Source organism: Drosophila busckii, unplaced genomic scaffold, assembly GCF_011750605.1.
Source record: "Drosophila busckii strain San Diego stock center, stock number 13000-0081.31 unplaced genomic scaffold, ASM1175060v1 chrUn_07, whole genome shotgun sequence".
NCBI lineage: Eukaryota > Metazoa > Arthropoda > Insecta > Diptera > Drosophilidae > Drosophila > Drosophila busckii.
Window position 1 is genome coordinate 589,714 of NW_022872723.1, and position 27,674 is coordinate 617,387.

The 27,674-nt window shown below is 39.6% G+C and overlaps 1 protein-coding gene across 1 annotated transcript; it reads left to right on the plus strand.

Moving 5' to 3' along the window:
* Positions 1-2,628: 2,628 nt before the first annotated feature.
* Positions 2,629-24,099, plus strand: LOC108608177. Its single transcript, XM_033294753.1, has 11 exons — positions 2,629-3,356; positions 3,774-4,907; positions 6,972-6,998; positions 13,363-13,499; positions 15,675-16,079; positions 16,143-16,412; positions 16,528-17,067; positions 17,190-17,273; positions 20,673-20,870; positions 20,989-21,384; positions 23,981-24,099. The coding sequence occupies exons 2-11, from the start codon at positions 3,904-3,906 to the stop codon at positions 24,097-24,099; spliced, it is 3,180 nt and encodes a 1,059-aa protein (XP_033150644.1). The 5' UTR covers positions 2,629-3,356; positions 3,774-3,903.
* Positions 24,100-27,674: the final 3,575 nt, after the last annotated feature.

Genomic DNA, 27,674 nt, shown 5'->3' on the forward strand with positions numbered 1-27,674 from the left:
GGTCGATACTATTGTAATTGTTATTTTCATTTAAAATTTTAAAATATCTATTTGTGGAAATTTCTACACATGTACATACATATTAGAATTAGAATTTTCGCATGCCAAATACCTAAGAATAAAATAAATATAATTATTTTTATTTTGATAAGTTTATATTATAATTCTTAGAATTTATTGAATCTCAACATTTACTTTATATTTGTATAGATATACGTAAATACAATACTAAACTACAACCTTTTTTGTTTGTTTTTAAAGCAATATTGTCGATTGCTTAAATACAGAATTAAATTTGTGATGGATACACGAAATACCTCAGATTTTAAAGTATAAATTATTCTTAAATTAGTATATGTATTTATCTTTATTTTTAATTGATTGTATTTTAATTCTTTACAGCATTAATTATATATTTGAATATATAAATGTGGCTATATATGGATAAATATATTAATATCGACGTCTAAAGGTACGTATGTATTTGTATATAAGTATTGTACGAAAATATATATATATATATATACTCAAAAGAGAGAACAAAAAAATAAGATAAGCAGAGAACGATTTCCGATTGGTTGTGCCAAATGAAATTGCAAAAGAAACACAAACACAGAACAGAAAGAAATGCCACGAGGAGCAAATAATAGAAAACGAGAAAATACACATACATATAATACATACATATTTATTTATATATACATATGTGTATATGTACATATGTCCAAAGATGCCAAAAGGTGCGACAACGACAAGCAGCATTTGGTCTGCTATATTATGGGAGCAGACACACATACAAACAAACATTCGTACACACACACATGTGCGTATATATACAACTGTAACTATTAACGCCCCGGGCCAGCCCCAAAGGCTGACATTCGTTCTCTTAGTGTGCGCCATCCATATCCATCCCCCAGCTCCAGATCCAGCTCCAGTGCGAATCCCAACCCCACCCGACAGATTTAAAAGGCTGGCAGGAGTGAGAGTGAGCGAGATGGCAGCGGCCCAAAACTGTTGCCGCACTGCTCAGAATCGAAGCAAAAAATTGCAAGAAATATAAATACAATGCGACGACCGAAGACGAAATGGAGAAATTGAAACGAATGAGAAACGAAAAGGAAAACGGTTGACAAACCCACAAATAGCATAAAAAAAACTTTGCTTTGCTTTGCACTCACTGCAGATGAGACGGCCATTGAAACGGGGCAGCAGCAGCTGTCTCGCTCGCGCAGCCAAAAGTTTAGTTAAATGATGAGCCGATGGTGTGGGCGTTAAAGAGGAGACGCTCCTATGGGTGGTGGTAGGGGGAGGGCTGATTGAACGTAGGTTGAGTGTGGCGCCCTCCCAAAAAAAGTTTGTCATTTACTTTTTTAATTGAAATTAAAATGCTTTTCCAATAAGAAAATGCGCGCTCTGCAGCAAACGAAAATAAAGCAAAAGAAACGCGCACTAAGCAGCTGCGCAAACGCTGGCGTCCGTCCTTCGGTCCGTCCGCCCGGGCACACGAAGTTTTTTGCAAATGCATTGCATTTATTTTAATTTACTTTGGCACAAAACGAAAAAAAAATAAAAAGCAAAAAGAAGTCAGGCAGGCAGGCAGCCAACGAACAGAAATGCAAAACAATTGTCATTTGTTTATATAAGCGGCGGCCATTGGAGTGAGTGAGTCGTTGGATCGTGCGCGCTCTCTCTCTCTCTCTCTCACACAAACACGCACACAGTCACACAATGCAAATATGTAAATGCTGACGCTCACTCATGTTTATTGGTTGCAGGCCACCTGCTCTGTCCGTGTGTGTGTGTTTATGTGAGTGTGTTTGTGCGAGAGTGTGAGCGAGAGCGAGAACGAGAGAGCGCGAGCGTTTGCGCCAGCAAGAGAGGGAACGACTGCTAAGTGAAACGAAATGAAATTGAAACGCAAATGAAATGAATTCGTCGCAATCAAAAAACGCCAGGCAAACGAAATGAAAAAATAAATAAAATAAAACTGTGTGTATGTAACAACAACAATATTGTGTAGGGCAGTCAGCAGTCGGCAGCGACGCAGCGTCAGCGTTGACGCTGGCGTTTTGATTGCCGGGCAGTGGGAGTGAGCGAGCACTGAATAAGAGAGTTTCTGTTTCAGTGTGTGTGTGAATCGTTCTGGTTCTGTCTGTTCTGTTTCTGTGTGTTTCATTTCATTTCATTTGTTTGTTTTTGTTTGCATTTTATTACGTTTGTCATTGTGTTTTCGGGGTTGCAGTTATACAGTTGGACAGCCAGCACACAATCATACACAAGACACACACACATACAGTGGCGGCAATGGTATACCACTCCCACTTTTTGCTTGTATTGGTGTACAATTCAAACGGCATAACATTGTATAATACATATCGTTTCGGGGTTTGCACAATCGCAGATACAGATACACTCACACACACACGCTCATTGTTGTTGGGGGCTGCTGCTGCCACAACTTCTGCTGCTGTTGCTGTTGCTGCTGCTGCTGCCGTGGACGTCGTCGAGGTAAGGTCTCTGGCTCGCGCTCTCTGGCAACGAAACGAAACACATTTGGCTCGCCTTTCATTACGAATTTGTCATTCGAAGGCAAAGGTAATGCAATAAAAATTTTGCGCGCGCATTTCCCATTTTTCGCACCGCCTCGCCTCGCGACGACGACTGACAATCGGTATAACGAGCATGAACCTCGGTATATAACGGCACTAGGCGTTTCTCATTGCTGTGGGTGGCTTAAAAAAATAACACTCGAATTCTATATGTGCACGTGTGCTTCTCTCTTCTGAGTGGGAGTGAGTGCTTTCTCTCGCTCGCTCGCTCATTCGCGCTTAAGCAATTGAAGTGTGGGAGTGAGTGACGATTCCCATTCGAATGCAATTCGTTTCGTTGATTTCTCGAATTCGCAGCAGCAGTCGGCGTCGTCGTCGTCGTCGTGCAGCCCAACAGCAGCAGCAGCAGCAGCAGTAGTCGTAGAGCTAACTGCAGCCCCAAAAGCTCAGTGACACGCCGTCGGTACGGTAACGAGTAACGGTGTGTTGAGTTGCGTTGCGTCTTCTCTCTCTCGCTGTCCGATTGGCGCTTCCCTCATTCGGTGTCGTATCGCAATCGCAGTCGCAATCGCAAATTCTGATTTGTGCAAAAGATGCACGCGTATTCTATTGAAAATGCCTTGAAAACGCAACTTCAATTTAGTTGAATTGTGAATGCAATTGAAGCAAGTTCAAGTAAACTATCAATCGAATTAATAGTAATTGTAAGATTAACAAAATTATACTTGCAAAAACCAAATACGCGAGTGTTATGAGAATTCAATTCAAAGTGTTGTGGTTTATTTAAATTTTAATTTGCTTGAGGTAAATTAACAAACTAAAAGTGTACAGAATGAAACGAAATTTATAGATTTTACATTTGCAATGCATAATTGGAAGTTGTAATAAAATTTGTTCGAATCATACTTTGAATAAAATTTTTCTATAATTTTATTTTGCACTAAGCTTGTTTCTTAAATAGGTTAAAAAAGGAATGCTTCGATTAAATTTTAGACTAAATCGAGAATTAGAAAGAACATTCCGATGCTGTCGCGTTTCGAATCTTCTTATTCATATCTTAAATAAATTGAACAATTTCACAGATTTAATGAAAATAGCTTCCATTTCATAGTTAGTTTACTAAACAATTTGCATAAAATAATAGCTTGGGTCCAAAATACACAATTAAAAATGAATTAAAAGTTCATTAATTATAATCTACGCGCTTACTCTTTTTCGCAGTGAAATCGAAACATGAAATTAACGCGCCATTAAATCAAAAAAATACACGAAAATAACAACAAATAATTAAACAAAACGCAGACAAAAGGCTAAACTACAAAAATTTTGTGTGCTGACCAAATGTCGAAGCATGGATTCTGTTAATGCCAAAAACCAATCGGCGACAAGTGAATACAGTGAACAGCAAACAGATGAACAGCCAATAAGCAAGAGCAATATTAACAACAACAACAACAATATAAACAACAACAATTCGTTGGCAATCAACCACAATCATTTGAGCTTCAGTCTTAACCAAAAGTTCTTGGCTGGTGGCAACATGAACACGACAGCAATGTTGATGCATCACAATCACAGTCATCACCAGCAACAGCAACAGCAGCAGCAGCAACAGCAGCAGCAGCAACGCGACGGCAGCAACAGTTCACGCGGCGCTGGTGACGAGCGTCCAAATGGACGCAACTCACACACAGGCAATGGACGCGGCTCCAGCTCGCCCCCCAGCAGTCCGACCAGACATGGCAGCGTAGTTAGTCCCAGTCCGGTCAGCTCACTGAATCACTCGATGATGGCCCAAATGCAGCAACAACAACAGCAGCAGCAGCAACAACAGCATCATCATCAGCTGAGTCCGCCGCCGCATGTAGGTGGCGCCCTGCCCACGGGCTTGGCGCCACGCATGCCACATGGACTGCCACCGCATTCACTGGGACTGCTCAACTCGCTGCAGATGATGCACCATGCCTCGTCGCCGCTGGAGCTGATGGCAGCGGCGCACCACCATGTGCCGCCGCGCTCCTACAACTCGCCGCCGCCCATCTCCACCTCGGACCCCAGCGCCAACGAGTGCAAGCTGGTGGAGTACCGCGGCCAGAAGGTCGCCGCCTTCATCATTAGCAATGAGACAATGCTCTGCCTGCCGCAGGCTTTCGAGCTCTTCCTCAAGCATCTGGTGGGCGGCCTGCATACGGTCTACACGAAGCTCAAGCGGCTGGACATAGTGCCGCTGGTTTGCAATGTAGAGCAGGTGCGCATTCTACGTGGCCTGGGCGCCATCCAGCCGGGCGTCAATCGCTGCAAGCTGCTTAGCTGCAAGGACTTTGATGTACTCTACAGGGACTGCACCACTGCCAGGTACGAATTCGCGCAAGTGCAAAATTTTGCTCATTTCCTGTTTCCGTTTAGCGCACACACACACACACACACACACAGCCCATTGCGTGAGCTAGCCACGCCTCCGCCCTGGTCCTCGCACTCGCCCCAGCCCCGGCCCACGCACTTGCAATGTAAATAGTTTTCGTAATCGACTCAATATCGAGATATCGATCGATGCGCTCGCCTCGCCTCCAACTAATCAAAAGAACTTTTCTCTCTGTTGACATTTGGCGGAAATACGCAATGCAAAAGTAAATGCAATGCCAGCCCACCCGCCCCCTTTGATTGCTCACTTGTTCAATCTCTTGTTAGCTACACGCGCGCCAAACAGACCGAACAGACTGCGTAAATTTCAAAAACGTTTCTAACTATAGTTGGCCAACAGTTTTTCAGCCTCTCCATTGCTCCACAATTGTTGTAGTTAGTTTTCTAAGCGGAAAAGCATTCGACGTGTGTGGTGCCTTGTCAAGAGCGTTTCCGTTCCAGCGGAAAAAACAACAGCGCGAAATAGTCGGAACCCCTTTTTGTAAACTCTATAAATAGCCGATATAGTTTAGCAAAGGTTAGCATTGGTAACAAGTAGCATTTAATTTGCGAATTTGAATTGGGATCAACTTGCACATATTTTTGGTATTTTTCAATTACAATTTATATATATTTAAAAAAAACAACAAAAATAATTGCATAGTCAAATCAAAATTTAGTTGCAATACTTAAACCAAACAAACTAAAAGTTATTAAGCCAAATTAGTCCCAATCCTTGCAATAAATGTTAAGTGTGTTTAACACTCCCAAACATATATTTTTGTAGGTATTTTTAAAGAATATTCAATTAATTAATCTTAAGGACTTTTTCGTAATCATATTTTCTTCATTGTCTTCTTCATTGTCGATATTTTTGAGGTCTAAACTAATAAGCAGAATAAAAGATTAATTCTCTATTTTATTTCATATATATATTTTTTTTTTGTATTTTATTTGAAGAAAAATTCTTTATGTTTTTTGTTTATTATTTTTAAGCTGTGAATCACTTTCGATTAAATGTCACTTCAATTTAATTTCTCTGTTTCTCACATCAATACGCGGAATAATTTGACGAGTGATTTTTGTGGTACCCCTGACTTATTCTACGATGACAACTTAATTTTTGAGGTTTCGAATTTGTTAATTAGCATTATCATGGGCTAAGTGAAGAATCCGAGAATGAATCTGGAAGTATTTTGGAATATAGAAGTCGTGTGTAAGCTTAGCTTAAATTATTCTTAATTATTCACTGCCTAGAGATCGGTTAGAGCTATTCCGAGGAATAATTGAGAGCCATCTAGTTAATTATAGAAAGACTGTTCCCAAAAGTGCGCACACCCATGCAGGACCATGCATGCTGACCAAAGTTTCAAAGTGGTTCCGAGTTATGCAGAAAACAAAGGGATTGGAAGTACATGCAACCAACTGAAAACTGAAAAACAGTTAAAAATGCGGTTAAACCTATTATTAGCTTGAAAGACTTGCGCTAAATTGAAACAAGTAGAGAATTGAGCGCTGACAGAGACCGAAAAATAAAACCCAATGCCCACATGTAAGCACATGTATGTTATATATATATATATATATATAGCTATATAGAGTGGAGCAAAAAGGGTAAACGCAAAAAACCGCTAAAGGCAGTTGGCAAATTTTTAGAGCCTGCTCCGTGGTCCGTGGTCCGGGGTCCGGTAGGTAGTTGCACCCCACTGCGTGTGCTCACTGAGACCTGGGGTAATTACAAACTGTTGTTGGGTTCTTGAGGAGCAGAGAGGGGCAAATGGTGGGCAAGGGTTAGGGCGTGTGCATTTTCACACCCGCTTGCCCGCCATGCGTCGTCCCATAACTGAAGCATTTTTCCCGCTGTTTGCCCCGTATTATATTTCATGTTTCCTTGCCTTGTTTCTCTCCCTTACCCTCTCCCTCCTCCTCTCTCTCGCTCTGTCGTTTAACAAATGTTATTGTTTCCATTTTTGCGTATAATACTTCACTTGTCTCTTATTCTTCTCTTTTTAATTGCAGATGCCTATCGATCAAGCCGCCAGAGAGGTAAACACACAAGTATAATACAAAAAAAATATATATAAAAAACTATGGCAATTTGCTGAAATCCAAAATCGATCGCATCAGAGCTGTGCACTTGAGAGTTTTTAGAGCGAAAACAAAACGAAAAAAAAATGAATTTTGTTAATCAATTAATTTTGACTAAATGCGGAAATGCCCACAGCCACGACCACCAAAAAAAAAAAAAAAACACAGCAGCAAGACAACAAATAGAGCGTGTCAATGGAATTTTCAGTGTGAGCTTTTTGGGCTTGTTAAGGATCATGGAGGATGCAGGAACTGAGCTCTGTTGAGTATTTGTGTTAAATGTTGTGCGGGGCTTTTCACTCTAAAAAACACTCTTAAGCGCTCAAATACGTTTTGTTTTTGTTAAGTTGCAATAATTTTTTTTATTATATTTGTTTGCCTCTTGTTGGTTTTCTTTTCTTCTGGGGGCTTGCTCAAGAGCTTTCTGTACCTTTGTATATAATTTTTCTGTTTTTTATGTGTGTGTTGCAATTAAAGACGCTGACAATCTGACAGTCAGTCAGTCAATCAGCCAGTCAGTCTGTCAGTTTACCTCAGTCAATTGGTTTTGGCAACGCATTAGCTGCAGTTCGCAATAAATTGAATTTGATATTTGCCGTCAGCTCGGCTGTCTGCTCGTTGCCCCCAAGAGTTGCAACAAGGTGTTGTGCCACACCTTTCAACTAAGGATTGAAGCATTTAGTTCGACTCCAAGTGAAATATGCAAATTGAAAGTGCAGCTGAGTTGCTTTTTTTTATTTGTGTTATCATCTAAAGGAATTGCAACAATTAAATGCATGAAATTGATTACAAATTACTTGACATAAATTACGACAGCGCCACTGATTCAACATGTGCATGTTTGTCTATAATTTATGCCAAAAAAAAAAATCAACAATCGTCAATTGTTTTATAGCTTGTGGCAAATGACAGCTTGGCAAATTTGAAATCAACTTGAATAATTGAGCTTGCCGGTTGCCAAGCTTGTTATAAATTGCGAAAATATTGTTTTTAAATTCTTTGTTTTAAATACATTGCAAACTCAACACAAGATTAATAATGTTTTCCAAATCGATTTTAACATGCAGATCCGGCTAGCTTTCTATTTAATATTTAATTTTAATCAAAAAACAAAAACTTGCAAATTTTACAGTTTGGCGCTCTGCAAGGTGTGAGTTTCATTTTATTAATTATTATTGTTGTTGTTGTTGTTGTGCGATTTGCATTTTGCAAATGCTACTTAATTGAGTGTAACCAAACAACAAAAGCAACATTGTTGTAAATATTATTAAAATGTAGCAACAATAGATCAATTTATTTTTATAATAAATAATTACAGAGACCCCAAATTAAAAAAGAAATACATACACATCTATTTGAAAGCCAAATGCAACTGGCATTCCCTCTCAGCAGCATCACTGCCCGAGGAGAATGACGCGCGGCAAGTGAAGTGGCTGCCACATCGGCAACTAGTCGCAAGTCGCAAGTAGCAGTAGCAACAAAAAGTGTAGATACCAACAAACGACGTAGCATGCTTGTAATTTTGTATGCGAACTAAATGAGTTATTAGCACGCCAATTGAAAATTGAAGTGAGCAAAAAGTAGAAACACATTCAAACCAACATAAAGCAGCCAACAACACAACACAACACAACACAACAACAACAACAAACAGCAGCAACCAGCAACAACGACAAGCGACATACATGAGCTCCAAAGTCGCAGACAAAAATTATAGTCATGCCTAGAAAAAAACTAACCGAATTCTTTAATTAACCAGTGCTGACTGCGCTTGCATTTGTTATTTACTCATATTAATGTTGTTCTTCTTATTGTTGCTTCACTTGAGAAGAAAAAGCACAAGGAGTGCTCAAAATTTGTGGGTGGCATTCCAAATTATTTTTGACTTCCATACGTTCACAATAAAATCTTTTAAAGACTACTTTTGATAATCGAAAGTATTCGACAGAATGCACAAGTGATAGTACAGATATTTTCCTTAGTATACAACTATACAACTCTGATTTTCCGTATACATAGTTTAGTGGCTGATAATAATTTGATGATAGAATTTTACTATATTAATTTCTGCTTAACTGGTCTGTAAGAAACATTGATTTTCAAACTTTTTTCCCTTCTTTCGCAATTGTTTTAAAATCGATTTAATAAACTTTTCATACATATATTTAAATCGATAATAAACCTTTCACACATAATAAACTCTTTTCATATAATGAATTGAACCGAATTTTGTCAAACATCGTTATGATTATCTTTATCGGGGCCTAAGTTAGCCACTTATTTAATTTAATTATTTTTTTTTTTTATTTTTTTAAAGCACATATAACTTATAACAATACTACTATTATTCTGAACTACGACTCACTGGTGAGCAGACAGTTATCAATCACCAGCGTTGCTTACCCCATCGTTTACCGTTACATAAAAAACATTGGTGAAATTAGCATGGAGATGTTATGACATCCAGCATATGGTCAGTAGGTCATTTATTGGTGTCATCAGTAAATTTACCAACAAAATTCCTTATTTTAAAAATCTAGAATTCGAGTATGTCATTCCTTGTAATGCAGTAGTATTTGCAAATTTACTGCTCATTGATCGAACCACCAATTGGTAGCTGCCGCTTTGAAGGGCACTAACGAACTCATGGCACAGTTTAGATCAACTCGGCAATGTAAACACTTTAGTCGCCCTTTGGCGAAGCGAATACAATTGGCAATGTTCATTGTGAATGCAGCTTGTTTACAATTCACAATTCACAATTGTTGTTGCCCAGCGGTTCGTTTTGTGCATTCTGCTCTAGCCACAATTCGCTGAGCTCGAACCCACAATTAGCATAGGAGCGTAAGCCTATCTTTAATGCCATGTCATTTGTGCATTTGCATGTCGCTTTACAATGCACTCTCGAGTTGGCTCCGACTCCGAGTCCCGAGTCCCGAGTCCAGTTGCGTATAGAGTTGCATGCAAATGCGATTGGGACTGCGATTGCTGAACTTGTGAACTGTCTTTTGAACTGTGGCGCCTTTTGGGACCCCGACCCCGGCCTACTCCCAAAATGTGGCATGAAGGTCCAGTGGGCTGTCTAATAGTTGGCTGGCATGCAATCGAGTTGTAAAAATCAATTACGAATGTCGATTCAATTAAAAGCTGGAATCTCTCAGCTGCCAACGACTTTGGCTTGCATAATTGAAATATGGAGATTTTGCTGGCACTTAATTGCTGCATTGATTCAACTGCAATCAAATGCAACGTGCAACGCGTAAGGTGGCAACGTGGCCATAAATTTAATTGATTTGCCAATTTGCGAAAGCGACAAACGCACACACACACACACACACTCACACAATTCGCCAATTGGCCCCCAAGGCAGTGGGTTAAGGCTCTGAGCTCTGAAGACAGGAACAGAGACAGAGACAGAGCGAGAGAGGGAGAGAGTCTCAGCTTGTGTGCTGACAAATGTTGGCAACGCCTCACGCGCGCAATTGCAATTGCAGCTATGTTGATGGCCTTATACAAGAGACGCCTGCCCCACTGAAGTGGCACATTTAGCACACATTTTGTTGCATATTTTGACTCGGCCGAACGTTTGTGCCACAAGTCAATAATTAACAGCTTCGGCTATCCCTTGATTATATTGAAATGAACTCGAACTCGACTCGACTCAGCTGCAGCTGCAAACAGGTTAACTCGCTCTCGACCGGTTTTCTTTTCTTTTGCTTTGCTCCTTTTTAGTTTGCCTTTTGTCTTTTGGCCGACTAAACGTCCCATACGCTTGTGGTTTGGGTCCTTCTGTCGAAATTTGGAATCAAATCTTCTATTGATACACTTGAGACTATCTTAGCTTGTGAGTCAAGAAACTAAACGAAGCTTAGTCGTTAATAAGCAACTAAACAATTTAATGCTAGACTGTTGGACTAGCTAACAAAGTGGAGATGTTAATCAAAAGCAGAATTATGGATGACAGATTTCAAGGAAACCCAATTTCATAGCAAACTCAAACAAGACAAATTGTGTGCATATTAGAGTGTGTGTGTGTGTGTGTGTGTGTGTGTGTGTGGACTTTTCATCACTCATGAAGCACGACATTCAACTGACAGAACTTTTCCAATGAAAGTTGTTAGCGCGCCCGCTCACTCATGCTATCTCGCTTCCACTCACGCCCTGTCCTTATCGCAGTCAGGTGTATTTTGTTCTGTTGTTGTTGTGTTGTTGTTGTAGTTTTCATAGTTGTAAATTCATTAGGTTGTGACTGACTGACACTAACACGAGTGTTTTGCACGTCATAGACGGTAACGACCTTCCGCTTGTTGTTCCAAAATAAGAAAAACACTTTCGCTGGCATTACAGCCACAACTTTTTTATTTGCATACACTTTGAAATGGAGCAGGGTATCATGATTTTGTGGGAATGCATGTAACAGGGAGAAGATTGCATTTGCAGTCTTGCTCAGATAGATAAGCTTAGTCGATTGCATCATGCTCGTCTGTACGTATGTATGAGCAACAAGCTCTCAGAGATTACAAAAGTTAGAGACACCAAATTTGGCATCTAGATACTTCTATGTCCGGCCCAAACTATGTTTGATTCTCCTTCCCTCTACTCCACTCCCGCTAGATGGCGCTGCAGCTCAAACTTGCTTGCACTACTAGTGGTGGGCGTGTCAAAGTGTATTATGAAGCTGGCCGTGCCAAGCTTTACTACGCTTCGGCTTTTTTGCATTTGCTTATGAGTCAGAGGCTCTGGGCTGGTGCCTAACCCGCCTAGGCCAAGCACACAAGTAGGTTATTGTTGTCGGAGGCACAATTAAATCTGTGGCGTTTTCTTTTACATGCAAATATTTATATTTACCATCATATTTGTTGTTGAAATAACTGTAAATATTTGGCATGCTCTGAGCTCTGAGCTCTGACTCCACGCCCCACGCCCCACGCACAATTATAAATTGTTCAATCCATGCTACCTGTATTTATTTGCCTTCAACGCTGTTTGCCGCCCTCAAACACTGAATCGAGCATAATTTATTTTTTGTTTTTAATTGTCTTGGCTCACTTGAGTAATGTTTGCTGATGTGGCTGCTATTGCTACCGCTAGTTTCTCAGTATTTGCTGCAGACGCAGACGTAGCTAGAGTTACCTTTTCTATTTGTATCTTTATCTTGTTTGTCATTGCTTCCCGCTGTGCTTAGAACGTCAAGTATTTGCCCAAGTCTTATTTAAATATTTGAAAAGCAAATAGCTGCAATTGCAGGCATAAATTACTGGAAAAAAATAGTTCTAGTTTTAGATACTAATTTAACCATTTTATTTGCTCCTGTACTACTTTAATGACAGATAATTACAATTGCAAGACATTTACGAGCAGCAGCCCATGGGGGGCCGTCTACGAACAAAAGCTAATTAACGTTCTAATTCGTGCTAGGAATGGGCAGTAGCAGATCTTAATAAACAATTGCTCAGGAACTATGAATGGCATGAATTGCGAAATGAACTTGAATAAAATACAAAATCATATTATCATATAAGTTCATTAATTAACTCTCTAAAGTTATTTTAATATATGTACAGCATATTAGTTTTCAAAAGGCTTTGCCTTTGTTAAAAAGCATTTTCGAAGAGATCTTAGTTCTAATAATAATAATAATAGAACTAATATCTGTGTATCATCGAAGTCCCCAAATAATTCTAACCTAATCTTTATTTTAGTCGTATATTTTCACAAAATCTGCTCACCTAGTTAAAGATCAAGAACAAATTTGTATAAACGGTTCCAAATTTGTATGGGTGTATATTATACGTATACAGGGTTAACCTTTGTACCTAACTTACTTAAATTGGTGGATATGGAAAGTCTATTATTGATTATAAATAATAGGATTGAACACAAAGCAACTTCTTATAAGATTTGCCTTTATATACAGATTTGCAACATATACAAATTCTAGCCAAATCGGTGACCCCATCCGCGAGGTGTCTCCTCGATAGATTTAGAATCAGCTGGGTAGCCTGATCAACGACTATATAGACATATTCTCTATGGGGTCTGCCTCGCCTGTATTTAACTAAATTATAAACTCCCTTTATACCATTTACAGTTGCCCTGAAAACTCTCAAGTAAGGAGTACGACTTAGTACTATATCTTTTATCATATAAAACTAACAAACTATGCGGCACAATATACAGACAGACTTTATTTATAAAAAATACATATAATTGCTTTAAGCCTATTTGGTCTGAGCTCTAAGTGTGCTTTAGCATATTGATACTGATACCAAGACAATTGTCATTGCTTTCAACCCAACAGTAACTCTCTGCAATTCCGCAGTTCCAGACCGGGTAGACCGCCCAAACGTGGCCCCGTTGGGCTGTCGCTGCCGCCCACGCATCTCTCACAGCATCCGCAGTTGAAGAAGCATCGCCTGGACAATGGTGACTATGCATATGAGAATGGCCATATTAGTGGTAAGTAAAACAAGAAATTTTCTCACAATACCAAAGGCCAAGGGCGCCGCCACAGCCACGGCCACGACCATAAATACAATTGCCAATTGGCCAAGAAACGCACTTGAAATGATAATGAAAACATTTGCGAACAAAAAACCACAAGCAAAAGAAGTAGAAGAGGAATTCGCTTGCTTTGGGTATCGCTGGCTTCAAAAATTTTCAATTCGCTGCTCGTTGCGGGCCAATGGCATTGTTGATGCCTTGATTATAAGTTAGCCCACAACGGATACAGATACATTCAGAGTTACAGATACACAATGCATACAATTGTCGATCTCTTCGAAATTCCCAGCTTGAAAATCACAGCTCGCCGCAGCTCGCAGCTCGCAGCTCACAACTCACAGCTCGCAACTCGGATAAATGGCCATTTGTTGAAGCCGCTGAAGCAATCAAAGCGAAAACGTTATAAGTTCCAAGCCAAGCCATGTGATTTGTACAGGAAATCGCATTCGAGTCTCGACTTCGACTTCGACTTCGGAGTCGGACTTGTAAACTTATGACTGCTTGTTGTAGTTGCCTGAGCTGCCATTGTAATTATGTTTAAGTACATTGCTTACAAAGATACGAGCAAGAAAAAAGTAATTTTCAGCTAAGATTTAATTGATTTTGTTTTTGTATTGTAGCTTGTGTGTTTTTCATATGCCAATAGGCAGCACTATGATTTGCTGATGCCTCTCGACAATATCAGTCACGCCCTGGACACTTACCTATTTCTATTAATGCGTAATATCATAAAACATAAAACATTTCATGTTCTTTCTACAGAACTAGACGCCGCCGGCGCCTTTGGAAGATCTCTCTTTAAAGTCTTTCTCATTTTCGCCAAGTCATTCTCGCACAGGGAAGAGAGTATTAAGGGGCGTTGATTTTTGAATGATATTGCACTATTCACACATATAGACACACAAATGCAACTGCAACTATTAGTTAATTGCATTTGCGGCACTTTAAGCGCTCAACATTCTTATTGACAACAACAACAACATATAATTGCATTTCATATATTTTGCATTTACATTAAATCAAATTATGGAATTTAGTGACGCTCTGCACGCATTAAAGAGCACACAAATTGCATGTTTCCCTCTGTATGTGTGTGTGTGTGTGCCTAGGCAAACAAATGGCTGCCGCAAATACTGTTGTTATATATTAACACATAGATATGTATACATATATATATATGATATATATATGTATGTATATCGGCAGCAAAAGCAGCTGTGGCGTGTTTTGTATTTTTAGTTTTTGTGTTTAGTCTGCGCGTGCAGACAATAGACTCTCTATATATACACACACACACACACACACACACACACACACACACACACACATGTTTTTGTATTTGCATCTGTAGGCATACAAACAGGTGGCAAACGGAATGTAAAGCTTATGTTAGAGTAGAGCTATAATTTGAACAGCATTTTACATATTTTGATACTTAACTTAAAATTGGATTCAAAAGTTATTCAAAATCTAATTTCAATTTCATTGGAAAGTATTTTTCATATACAACATTTCCTATCATAATTATAATAATTCAGAATAATTTTTAACAAACAAAAACTTCAATTTTAGCCAATTCATAGAATGATAGGAATGAAGCATCAGGGGAGACTTGTCTCAGTGGATGTGTTCACGTTTTGCCCTATATCTTCCGAAATAGTGCGAATTCAACATTTCGATTTTTAGACTCCCTTAAATTTCTGTATCCATCCAGTATATAACTGATTTCGGTTCATTTCGTTCATTTGTGAAAGTGAATGAATAAAGCTCCACGAATATGAACTTCTCATTTTCATTGTACTAAAAGATAAAAACAAGGACTAAAGGTTGTGATAAACCTAGAGACGAATAAGAGACGAACGATAACCGATTCGCTTACTAATTTGGGTTCTCGGTGTGGCTTCTAAGCTGACCAAAGAGTTTTTAATCTTTGTCTTTGCATATCCCTTGGTACAGCTCTAAGTTACTTACAGTCCCATCTAACTATATGCATATGCTAGAGAATATTATAATAATTAAAATATAATTTAGTTCCATCACTAAGATTATGGCAATAATAATAGGCGAACCAAATTAAATACATATTATAATATTTCAATTCATGAAATACATTCAAATCCATTGTTGCAGATATGAATCGATTGGAGAAGTCGCCGCTGTTGGCCAACGGCTACAATCCGCCGCCAATTAACCACATGGCCTTTATGCAAATGAACGCGCATCATCCGGGGGCTGCGGCGCTGATGTCGCCCGGAATGCCGCCGCATGGGCTGCACGCCAGGCCGGAGAGTCAGATGCTGAAGGCCGCAGCGCAGAACGCGGGCATGTCGGCAGCCAATATGGACGCACTGGCTCGGTCGGGGATTTGGGAGAATTGCCGGGCTGCCTACGAGGATATAGTGAAGCACTTGGAGCGCTTGCGGGAGGAGCGCACGGATGAGCGACAGCAGGCGATCTGCGCTGCGGCCAGCGAGCGGGTGGGCAGTCTGGTGGGCGAGCGTGAGGCCAAACCGAGGGATCTGAGCTCGAGCAACTGTAAGCGAGAGATGAAGTGGGCCGAGTGTGGGGCAGCGACTGAGTTGTTGTTGTCTTTTGTAGGCTCACCCACGCGACAGAGTCCGGTGCTGAACCTGAGCAAGTCCGGCGGGAACACCGACCATGGCGGCAGTAATTGTGATGCGGGCAGCGAGCGCAGCGATTGCCACTCGACGACCAACTCTCCACGCGGCTCACGCAGCTTGGACGAGCGCAGTCGCAGCGTGGGCGCTGGCGCTATCATCGGCGTGGAAGACGACGAGGAGGAGGAGAACCTGAGCGATGAGAATCAATCTGAAGTCGACGAACGCTGCCTGGCCAAAGACGACGAAGGTGAGTAAACTTTGCTTTCAGTCACAACAATCCAACGATAAGCATCTCACTGAATCTTTGCCCAACTGACTGACGTTCCTCTTCTTTTTGTTGTTGTTGTTATATCTTGCGACAGATTTGAGTGACACGGAGCGTGATAATCTATCAACGGGTTCGGCGGCCGCTGCCGCCGCCGCTGCTGCTGCCGCCGCTCACTTGCATCAGCAGGCTGCAGTCGTCTCGCATCATCATCAGGCCCAAGCTCATCATCTGGCCGTGGTTCATGGCACCCATGGCACCCATGGCTCACCCACTGCCGAGGTCGCTGCCGCGGCCGCCTTGCAGCATCAGCGTGCGCTCAACTACTCGCAGCTGGCCGCTGCTGCTGCTGCGGCCAATGGAGCTGCCAGCGCTGTGGTTGGCGCCTCGGTGGTGAACGGTCCGCCGGCCGCTGGCGGAGGCGCCCTCACGCCAAACGAGGCGCTGCTGGCTGCCAATGATGCCACTGCCGCTGCAGCCCTCGCGGGCGGCTTGGCCCTGGGTCCCCTCGGCATCGACGCGCACGCCGCCGTGCCCGCCAGCTCCACGGAAACGCTCTTGCGGAATATACAGAGTCTCCTTAAGGTGGCCGCCGACAATGCCAGACAACAGGAGCGCCAGATAAGCTACGAGAAAGGTAAGCTGGTGCCCCAAGTCAAAGTTTTGATATCAAAGCAAGGAAGAGTCGTGCTGCCTGTGACCGCCACTTGATATAAGCCTCTCCCCTGACTCTCTTTTTGCCTGCTTTTCTTCTTTTAGCCGAACTCAAAATGGATGTGCTACGCGAACGCGAGGTTAAAGATTCGCTGGAGCGGCAACTTGTCGATGAGCGTAAATTGCGTGGTAAGTTTGCCTTTCAGTTAAATTTGAGCATAAAGTAAAACTCCAAAATTAATAACTGATTTTCAACATACTCTTTGATTCAACTAATTCTTTCATAGGATATTTACTGAAATATTTATAGATCAATAAGTATTAATATTAAATATCCTTGCAAATTTTTATGGTGTACCTTGCCCATAGCACTCAGTAGGTTTAGCTAGCCGAGTTTTTGAACTTTCTCGTCTTTTTAATTTACTAACCAATTCAGCTTGATAGTAATTTTCAATGGGCTACTAATAATCTTTTGCGAAAATTATAATTTCTATCATATAGAAAATGCTCAGATATCATCTTTAATTATTTAAACCAGTACTCATATATTATAAGAAAATTTCCTTTTATACAACCCGGATATTAAGATTTGTAGTTACATATATTGAGTTTGATCTATAGTTGTTAGTTATCCAGTGAGCGAGAGCGTCTCCGTAAATGGTTCCGGTCAATTTTTCAAAGGCCCGATCCCGTCCCAATTCCGGCCCAATATAACTATAGAAATTAAATTTTATTTGTTTTACTCATGAATCGATAAGTATAAGAAAAATCGTTAAACATACCAGGTCTCCGATTTTTTCTTAGTCCGTATTTTTATCAGCGAATTTTATTAAGAGGTCCGCGGGACGCGAATTCTCTACTCACAAGTTATTAGTGAAATAGGATTCCACTGCAGTGGAATCAGTTCACTGATTTAATTTCGCGCAAAATATTGCGTGGATCGGTTCAGTTGAATGAAATAGAAGTAAAATTCAAGGGAAAGTAATTTCTGGGACGTAACAAGATTTTTTTTAGATATTTTATACTTATACTTTTTACTTTTCATTCCAGTACAAATTAAAGATTCGCTCTATGATAGCTGCTGCTATATTTCATTATTTGCTTACATTCTATTAAAAATTCAGGAAAATAGGAAATGAAATGTTTTCATTTAACAATAAAAGAAAATATCATATATTTTACGTCTAATTGTCAGTGCAAATGAGAAGGACGCCTGTTCGTTTTGAATATTTCTATTCCAAAGGGCACCACAGCTAAAATTTAAAATCTACTTAATTCAAATTGATTTATGACAAATCATGCTTGATCTGTGAGTTGGCCTTGCCCAGCCCTGAGACTGTGAACAAATCACAATGGACACAATGTCCAAGGATGCGATGTGAGTGAGCCTATGCCGACTCCAATCGTGCGCGCTTAATGCGGACTGACTCAAATGACAATGACACCTGATATGTTCACTGTACCCAAGTACACTCCCCCACACCCTTTTGACTCCACTCGCAGCGCGAGCAAGCTTGTAGATGTGGCGCTGTGGTGGTCGTAGCTTGGCTAAAAAGGGTTTAAGCTGCTGTACTGCTGAGCAGAGCGGGACCGGGGCCGGCGACGGAGCCGGCAGACCTTTTCAACAGAAATCACAATTCAAATGAATTTAATATCATTTCATTATTTAGTTACACTCGAATGATTGGCAAAAAGTAGCAACGACGATGCCACATCATAAGATGTTCGCTCTCCTGATGACTTGTTAAAGCGCTGGGCAAAGAGGGTGGGAGTGTGGAATTGAGTGTGGAATTTGAGTTGCTTTTGGTTACAGACAAAAAGTTTCATTTGGCATACACACAAAAATCTTTTAATTGGTTGTTGTTATGCTTTCGATGTGGATGACGCTAAAAACACTAAAAGGGTTGTCAAAACTTTTGCCCAAGGGGCGGGTTGGAACTCAGATCTATCGACTACATATGAAATTGGAAGCCAAGGAGCCAATTACTAAGGCGAGGCTGCTGTATTTATGAACGCTTATGGTTAAGCTCTAGCTTTAAGCTTTAATTATGCCAAATTGGCAAATTGCAGTTAATACATCATTTAATACTTCATTTAAGTTGAATGGAATTAAAGTTGCCTTTAAATTTGTAATGCCGTCAACACCTACAAAAAATGCATTTTTTTACTAAAGGCGCAATTTATTTCAATTCTCCACCAACTTTCAGCTCGGCTTCGACTTGAGTTGTAATTGCGGCTGAAAACTGACATGGCTGAGTTTAATTCTCTCGCTCTTTCTCCCTCTCGAGGTTTTTTTTGGCTCAGCACATAAATCAGTAAACGAAACTCTGCATTTAGAAATGTCGGAACCGTCGAGTCCAGCACTGTGTTTTGTTTTCCATTCTTTGTGCCAGCCCGTCCCACATTGAAGTTAGTTTTGTTGTTGCGCAAATTGCATGCAACTATGCAAAAGCCACACAGACATCTAATTGCAACTAATAATAACGCCAGCGATAAGCATCGAGTGCTTGTAGAACATGCCAGCAATTGGCCCAATGCATTTCCATAGGCTTTGGTGGTGCTCTCGGTGTGGGGGCACCACCTCTAAAAAACAGAGCGTGGGTGCAATGCCAAGCACTCATTGCTCATTCGAATCTCAATTGATGTGCTGCTTGCCTGTCGATGTCGATGTCGAAGTCGAAGTCGAAGTCGCTGGTTGTGCGAAATTGGCCAACAACAAACAAGGAAACCCCAAATTACTTTTGCATACTTGTGTAGATTGCAACGTCTGTCACCACGCTCGACTACTCTCCCGATCAGCGTTTTGACGATGACGAGACGTTTTGGTCTCTCGATCAGCGATTTCTGTTTCAATGTCTTGAGTCAGTCAGTCAGTCAGCCAACCAGCCAGTTAGTGAGTCAGTCAGCTAGTCAGGATCAATAAACATACATAATTGCGCCCACACACAGACACACGCACACAGATACACTTGGGCGGATGCGCACTTGAATTGGCACAGAGCAACAATGTTAAATCGATCGAATTACCAACTCACGATCTCTATCACTCATTTTACTCTTGATTCTCTTGGCGCTTGCCATAATCGTTTATTACAAAACAAATACGCGAATTGAGTTTGTGGCACGAATATTTCGATATGAATTCCGAACCCATATTCAATTTTATTTATGTTTCTTGCAAGTTGATAAAGATGACTTTATAATAAACAGGCTATATACATATGTAGCAAAAATTAAAATATTTACGTGTTATATTTCCATTTCTATTTTCTAAAATACATAAACTTTTTTATTATAACGTTTTTTTTTGGAGTATAAATAAGCAGCATTAGTTCTGGTAAAACAATTTTAAAAAAACTTTCAATGCGAATCTACAGATATTTGTTAATTTTAGCTTTTTCTCATTCCATATGGTCAGATCAGATTGTAAACGCTGTTTGACAGGGCTACAAAGTTAGCTCGTAATAATTGCTTTAAGTTTTCCCAATAAAATTGCAGTATAAAACACACACACTAAAGACTAATTTATTTATTAAAAATATATTTACTAATTAACAACTCTATGCTCCATTTCTCAATCCTTTACAGTTCTCTATCAAAAGCGATTTAGACGGGAGCGGAAGATCCGCATAAGATATCAGCAGCAACTGGGAGTTGGCGATAGCAAAGGCAACTCCAGTGCCAATGGCAACAGTGGCGCCAATAGCGACACTGACCAGTGCCCAAATAGCGGAGCGGATGCCAAGGCGAGCAGCATTGGCGGCGACGTGGCGGAGACGCTGAAAGGTAAGTGGACATCGGTGGTTAACTTGGTTACCATTTCTTTGTTGCTCTTAATCTCCTCCTTTGCGCCCTACGCATTGCTAACGTTACAGCGTCCTCTGCTCTCACTCTCACCCAATAGATAACGATGGCGCCAGTCGAAGCGGCAGCGACAAGTCCGAGAAGTCGGTGAGCGGCTCCCAGAGCGCCAGCGCAAACAATCGCTCCGACTCACCCACGCACTTCAAGCGCGAGCCTCACTCCGATCACGAGGGCTCCATGGAGCGACAATCGCGCGGCAGCGCCGCCCACGACACTGAAGCCCGCTGCTCCAGTCGCGAACACGATCGCGAAGACCGCGACCGTCCACCCAGCGCCGCCAATGTCCCCTTGCCCAATACTCCCGAAGGCAGCTTGGCAGCTGCTGCCGCGGCCGCCGCTGCTGCTGCTGCTGCTAGCAATGGCAAAGCGCCAGCCCCCTGGAGCTATCCCGGCATCGATTTGATGGCCACTGGAGCCTTCTGGCAAAATTACTCCGGTGAGTCTTAATTTGAAAACACTAAAGCGATTCAACTTCAAAATCGATCGATTGTCTCGACCTTTAAGCTTATGAAATAGAATTCTTTCTAGTAGTGATGAATTTTTCAAATACTTGTCAATATCAGATCAATGTGTAGTATTCAAATGGTTAGAATTATATTCTTCTTAACTTCATATATAAAAGATCCAATCAGTATAAAAACGTATAAAAAAAAAATGTCAGTGTATAAACAAAGATTTTTTTTCAACTTGTGTTTTTTTTTGTTAGAAGAAAATTGTATTATCTATATACATAATATATATACATTTATATGTTCAGAAGTTTAGAGATAGAAATTTTTGACATATATACACTTTGACATTTTTCTAATTCAAAATCTTATCCAAAGGCAGAGACTTGCAACAATTCTAATTCTATAGAAGTAGAAATATTTATAAATTGCTTATAGCAAACAAACTTCAAGAAATGAATTTTCTATAGTTTCTTTAACATTGTTCCGTCGGCATATTTGAGGGGCTCTAAGACTCTATTCATATTAAAAAATGTGCCAATTTTTGTGTTTTTATTTGCATTTCATAGAGTCCCTTGCTCAGGCGTGGAAAATGGAACGTGAAGACCGCGCGCTAGCGAACGCGGGACGGGATGTAAAAGTCACTCTACGGAGGCGGGCCCCGGCATTCTTAAGAACTCGGTGCTCTTTTGGAAGCCGCTTAACTAGGCGCTGATAGACAGTAAGCATCTTGGCGAAGCGGCTATAACGATATTTCGATTCCAAGTGCCTCCAGATTGGCGACGGTTTGTCGCAACAGAACCAAAATGCCAAACAAGAGAGAAGAGAGAAAGCACCTGCCTAATTTATGAGAATAAATAGAATAAGATAGTATACATAGAAAAAAACTATAAAAAAGAAAGAAATAATAACTAATTTAGAAGTGAGGGATGGAGAAAGTTCAATAATAAGACGAAAAAAATAGAGATATAGAAAGATAATAGGAGAAGGAAAAATAAAATTATTGATAATAGATAAATACAAATAAAATATAATAACCAAAAAACAATAGCGAAAAATACAAAAATGAGACAAATTCGAAAAAAATCGCGTAGAAGTTGAAGAACGAACTAACATGTGAAAGAAAATATATGATGAGATATGTGTGTAGCTGCCAGCATTTTGTATATAGTACTATATGTATGGGCAAGCAAAGACTTTTAAAAATTTGAGAGTGGTCTGCTATAATTAGTTGGCATAACTAGCATTTAGTATTAAGCCAGAGAACATTTTAGCATTGCTTCTAACTAAAGTAGCTTAGTTTTGATTCAAGAACAGTTTTTTATGAAATCGCTTTTTAGTATGTATTTTAACTAAAAACATGAACATGGGTAATTTAGTTAAGGCGTGAGTGAAGTTGAACTTAAATGCTAAGATTTTAATTTATTTAATAACCTAGCATTGCATTGACTACTTTAAGCGCTACTACTGTTAGTCTAATCTATTTGATAAACCACAATAAACTTCAAGTACTTCACTTGCCTAGACATTAAAAGAAAAAGCTAACTAAATTAGTAATATGACATATACACATATACATATACATATATAATATGCTAAAGCTAAATCAAAGTAAAGCGATTCCACAAAATAAGGCGCGTCATATAAAAGAAATTGAAACATGTTAAAAAACTTGACATTAAATAGCTATTTAAACGCTTCATATGCTATTATATACACACACACCCCACAATATATATACATACATATATATATGCCTATACATTAACTGTAGTCATAACAATAGTCATTGAGCAGTATATTAAAAAAACGTAAATAATAAAACCTAATGCAAGCATTTGTCGCTCGCTGCATAAACAACAAAAATTATTACAATAATTACCATTTAAAATAATATGATACTATTAAATGAACATACTACTAATAGCGAACAACAGCAAAGCCTTGCGTAAAGCGGCAAAGTTTACAAATAATATATATAATAAATTATTATTGCAAAAACAATACAGCAATATTTTTGTTTGCATTTTTTCTTTTGGTGCGAGGGAGTTGAGTTTAGTTTTTTTCTATATAAAAAGTCAATGCATTAAATGAAGCATTTGAATTTAATGAGGTGTTTAGCAAAATAATTGCAATTTAATTGGTTGAATCGGTTTTCAAGCAGACATTAAATTTTAAAAGCTTTTGTGTGTTTATACAATTTAAAATTTGTATAAAAAATGGAAAAGGTATCAAATGAATGTCACAGGCAGAAAAAGGCGCCGAAGACCCCATAAAGTATTCCTATTGATCTCTTATTGATCAGCAAGACAAGTTGAATAGAATGATTATGCTCGTTGGTCCGTCTCTCTGTATGAGCAACAAGAACTCACATAGGTACTCTTATACCCTATCGCTTTTTCGTTTTAAACATTTTATTTTCTCATGAAAATTGAAAAAAAAAATTTATTTATTTAAATTTTAAAATTATCAATAATAGTTCCTTAGAGGAATATATTATGTTTATGTTTTGAGTGGAAATTGAAAGATGGGACTAGAGAATAGAATTTTGAAAATAAGATTTTCTAATACTCGCTAATTCAGGACAGCCATCTGGTGATAACCGGACTATAAAGTTGACAAGTGAGTTTGGAGTCTCCTGTAAGGAGATGTGCGTGGGTTGCGTTTCAGTGTTCAATACGGAGTCGTACGAAGACGGTTAAGTTTGTACATGAACAGTTTCCGGGGTACACAGCTTGCCGGTTTGGGTTAACTGATTCGTATCCATGATTGAAGGATCCGCATTCCTCCAATTTCTGGTTGTTGACGTATGCCGAGAGTGCTCTCCTTACGTACTTTTGGTTCGACGGGATGACCGTAATTGTTGGTGTTATATCCATTTGCTTTGCTGCAGCGACCACTAGTTCGATATTAATTAATAATTATTTATTAGTCTTCCAGTTGTTGTGTATGTATATGTTAATTAATTTGGGGAACCGACTGAGAAGTCTTTAGCGTAGGACCAGTCTTGTACTAAGAGACCTAGCTGTGGTTTAACCACTGGCAAATAATATTCTTCCAGTTGCAATATTTGGTGTAGACTCTAGAGTCAAGATAATATTGCAACAGTGGTCTGAGAGTATCTCGAGGTAGGACAGCTGATCTGACTATAACTTAGTATGTTGCAAGTCCCGCTTAAAAATGATGTTTCAGTTTAAGTCAAGAGTCGACTCAGTCTATGAAATTTATCAAGTGGCTTTAATTCATTGGTGGAGCTATCGGCAAAAACAGTTTTATATTCTTCCATATTTTGTGACAGAAATGGACTTTGGAGAATGAGGCTTTTCCGACTTAAAAAGCATATATATTCATGGACCCTTTCTATAACTTCCCGTGCCAATTAAAGCAAGTGCTTTTCAGTTTTGTTTTAAGTGAAAGTTTATCCAAACATAAACTCACTTTATTTCAAAGCTCTTCATCTAATTCGTTTGTCTTTAATTAATTAGCAAATTAATAGATTGGAATCTATTTCTTTTTCAGAAGTGATATTTAATCAGTGATAGATTTTTTAAAGTACATGAAAACTCGATAACTTTGATGTGAGCATGAGAAATTTTTTTTTGAAAAATTAGTCTAGAAGTCCACAACTTCAAGATTACTAACTGTCGAATTTATTTTCTGTACCGGAGAATCAGTTCACCATTAACATGTGATTTTGATAGTGAAAAGGCAAAGGTTTCTATCAAAAATTGCCATTTTATCATTTTGATACCGAAACACTTTAAGCCTAGTATTAAAATTTTAGTTTTTATCATCAGGGGGGTCTGTTGCTCTCCCTCCCTGTACCTGGCTACGCCCATGAGTCGAGCCGTTCTTGTCTAAAATTAATTCCAATCGATCAGCGAATGCATTGGGAATAAAATGAGAAGAAAAAACATTTTTATATACATATACATATAAATATAGTTAATGGAGCTGAGTGGCGCGCGTTGGACTGACGAGTGGTTAGACACTTGGAATTAAACAGTTATTGATCAAAAAAATAGGATGAGAAAACGCTTTGCTTGATGATTTATGCGTCTGGGCTTTGGCTTAAGGGATTAGCTGAAGCCATCAAACTGAGTGGAGCCGTGGCGAAAAAGAGCGGGCGCGATGGAGATTTGAGTATCAACGAATCAGCGAAAAAATAAAGCAAAACTACATATTGTAATTATGCTTATTGGTAAATTATATTTAATTTACAGTTAAACGATCACGTATATGAGCCAAAGGCCCCGCGTTGCGCGTTTCGCCAAAAATGCCAGCCCGACTCCCGAGTCTGACCTCAATTATCGATTTAACTTTATTATTGGTTTTGATTTGGAAGTTTTTGATTTGGACCCCAGTCCTGTCCTGGCATGTACACATATGTTATATCTTATATTTCGTGTGTGCGAATGGTCAGCGCAAAAAGTGGAAATTAAATGGAATGCTGTTGATTGCCGGGTACGCTAACATAGAGAGTTTGGGATTGAGCCTGGGCCTGGGCTTGGGCTTGGGGAGGCTGCTCGAAGGCATGTGTCGCCGTCATTGGGCATTGGGTGGGCAGTTCGCTTAATTCTCGTTAATTTCTTCAAAAGGCAACGTGCAGCGTTTAGCTGATTGCCGGTTTACCTTACCACACTATTCTCCAAGCCGAAATTTGTGGCAATCATATTTTGAAATTTGTATTCTGACTGAATATAACTGTTATCGAACTGCCATTTAACTGGTTGACAATAAATTATTGAAAGCAGCACAGTGTGAGAACTTTAACGACTCTTGAGACTCACACACACACACACACACACATACACACGCACGCATACCTACTCATAAATAGCGAAGCGTGCAAAGGAGCAAAACAAATACTTGAAAGCCACACAAAGCAATTAAAGAAGCGCTGTGAACCGGTGGCCTTAAGCCTCGCCTAGTTACAATTAAAACTTCAATTTTTCATTTGTATCTGCAGAGCAAATGTATCTGCGATTGCGTTTTGTATCTCGTTGGCTGCCTTAATTCGTATCGCTGCAATCGATCGAGCGATTTGCTTTGGCAAATAAGCCTATAACTTTCAATTAGAATTGCTGTTCGATTGCCAATTGGTAAGTGGTTTGGCCTAGGCCTAACGATAGTGCAAGTTCTCTTTTCTCTCTCTCTTTTCTATACTTGGGTGGACGTGGTAGGCGTGGCAGTTCATTATCGTAACGAAATTCATTTCTTATACACTATGTTCAAAGAGTTGTCAAGGCTATAGGAATCATCTTGGCAGATATAAGAACAAGATTTAGAAATCAATTCGTGGTGCTCTTGGAATGTTGGCATTTGTATTATATTTTAAGATGAAGAGGTAAATACATATATTTGGCTTTGGATTTATTTAAAAGACAAGATACTGTGAAATAAATTGATTTATTAAAGTGGAACGTTCTATCTATTGGAATATTTCAATTTTTTTCAAGTGCCAATCGTGTTAGTGGACCACTTTTTCCAGGTATAGCTCCGCTAAAGTAAACCTATTACTTAAACTCGCCACTCTTCAGATATTGGATTGAAATTTTAAATTCGATTAGAATAGAAAATATATTAGCGATCATATGAATAAAATGCACGTAAAAATCGATAAAAAAGCATATTTAAAACAAATATTTCTATGAACTTTAAGATATGATATATGGTGATAAACTCTTTCTATATTCTATATTTCACTTACAGTTTTTTGATTTTGTAGCGTATATGAAGTTCACCATTTAGTTTCGTTTTCGGTCTCGAGATCTGGTTGCGTGCATTGGCAGTGGCTGCGTCGCGTTGCCAACTAATTCGATTTGTTGTTGTTGGGGAGAGGGGAGAGGATTTGGAGTTTGTGCGTTTATTTCGATTTTGCGACTGAGGTGAACATATGTTGCATTAATTGTTCATGTTGCTTAAAAGCAACTCATGTTCAATGAGTTTTTATTGCTGCTCAACACACACACACACGCAAACAACAACAGTAACAGCAGCAAGAATAATAACAATAACGAATAACAACGGCAACAAGATGAGAAGAAGCACGAAACAAATGAAAAGAAAAATTGCACACAAAACATTTTTCATTACGTGATTTTGAAGCAAGCGGCAAAGAGAGTCTCAGAGGAGGAGAGGCTCAAGCTGAGAGCGGCAGAAGTGGCGACAGCCGGCAAAGTGCCATGTATACAAGAACAACAAGAACAACAGCAGCAGGCCCAGACCCATGGATTGGGGTCGTTGCCAAGCCATAAGGATCGACGTCCAGCATCGG

Coding starts and splice junctions, on each gene's coding strand:
- LOC108608177 (XM_033294753.1), top strand. CDS start 3,904: ATGGATTCTGTTAATGCCAAAAACCAATCGGCGACAAGTGAATACAGT. Junction 13,500..15,674: donor TGAGAATGGCCATATTAGTG/GTAAGTAAAACA, acceptor CCATTGTTGCAG/ATATGAATCGATTGGAGAAG. Junction 17,068..17,189: donor CCAGATAAGCTACGAGAAAG/GTAAGCTGGTGC, acceptor TTCTTCTTTTAG/CCGAACTCAAAATGGATGTG.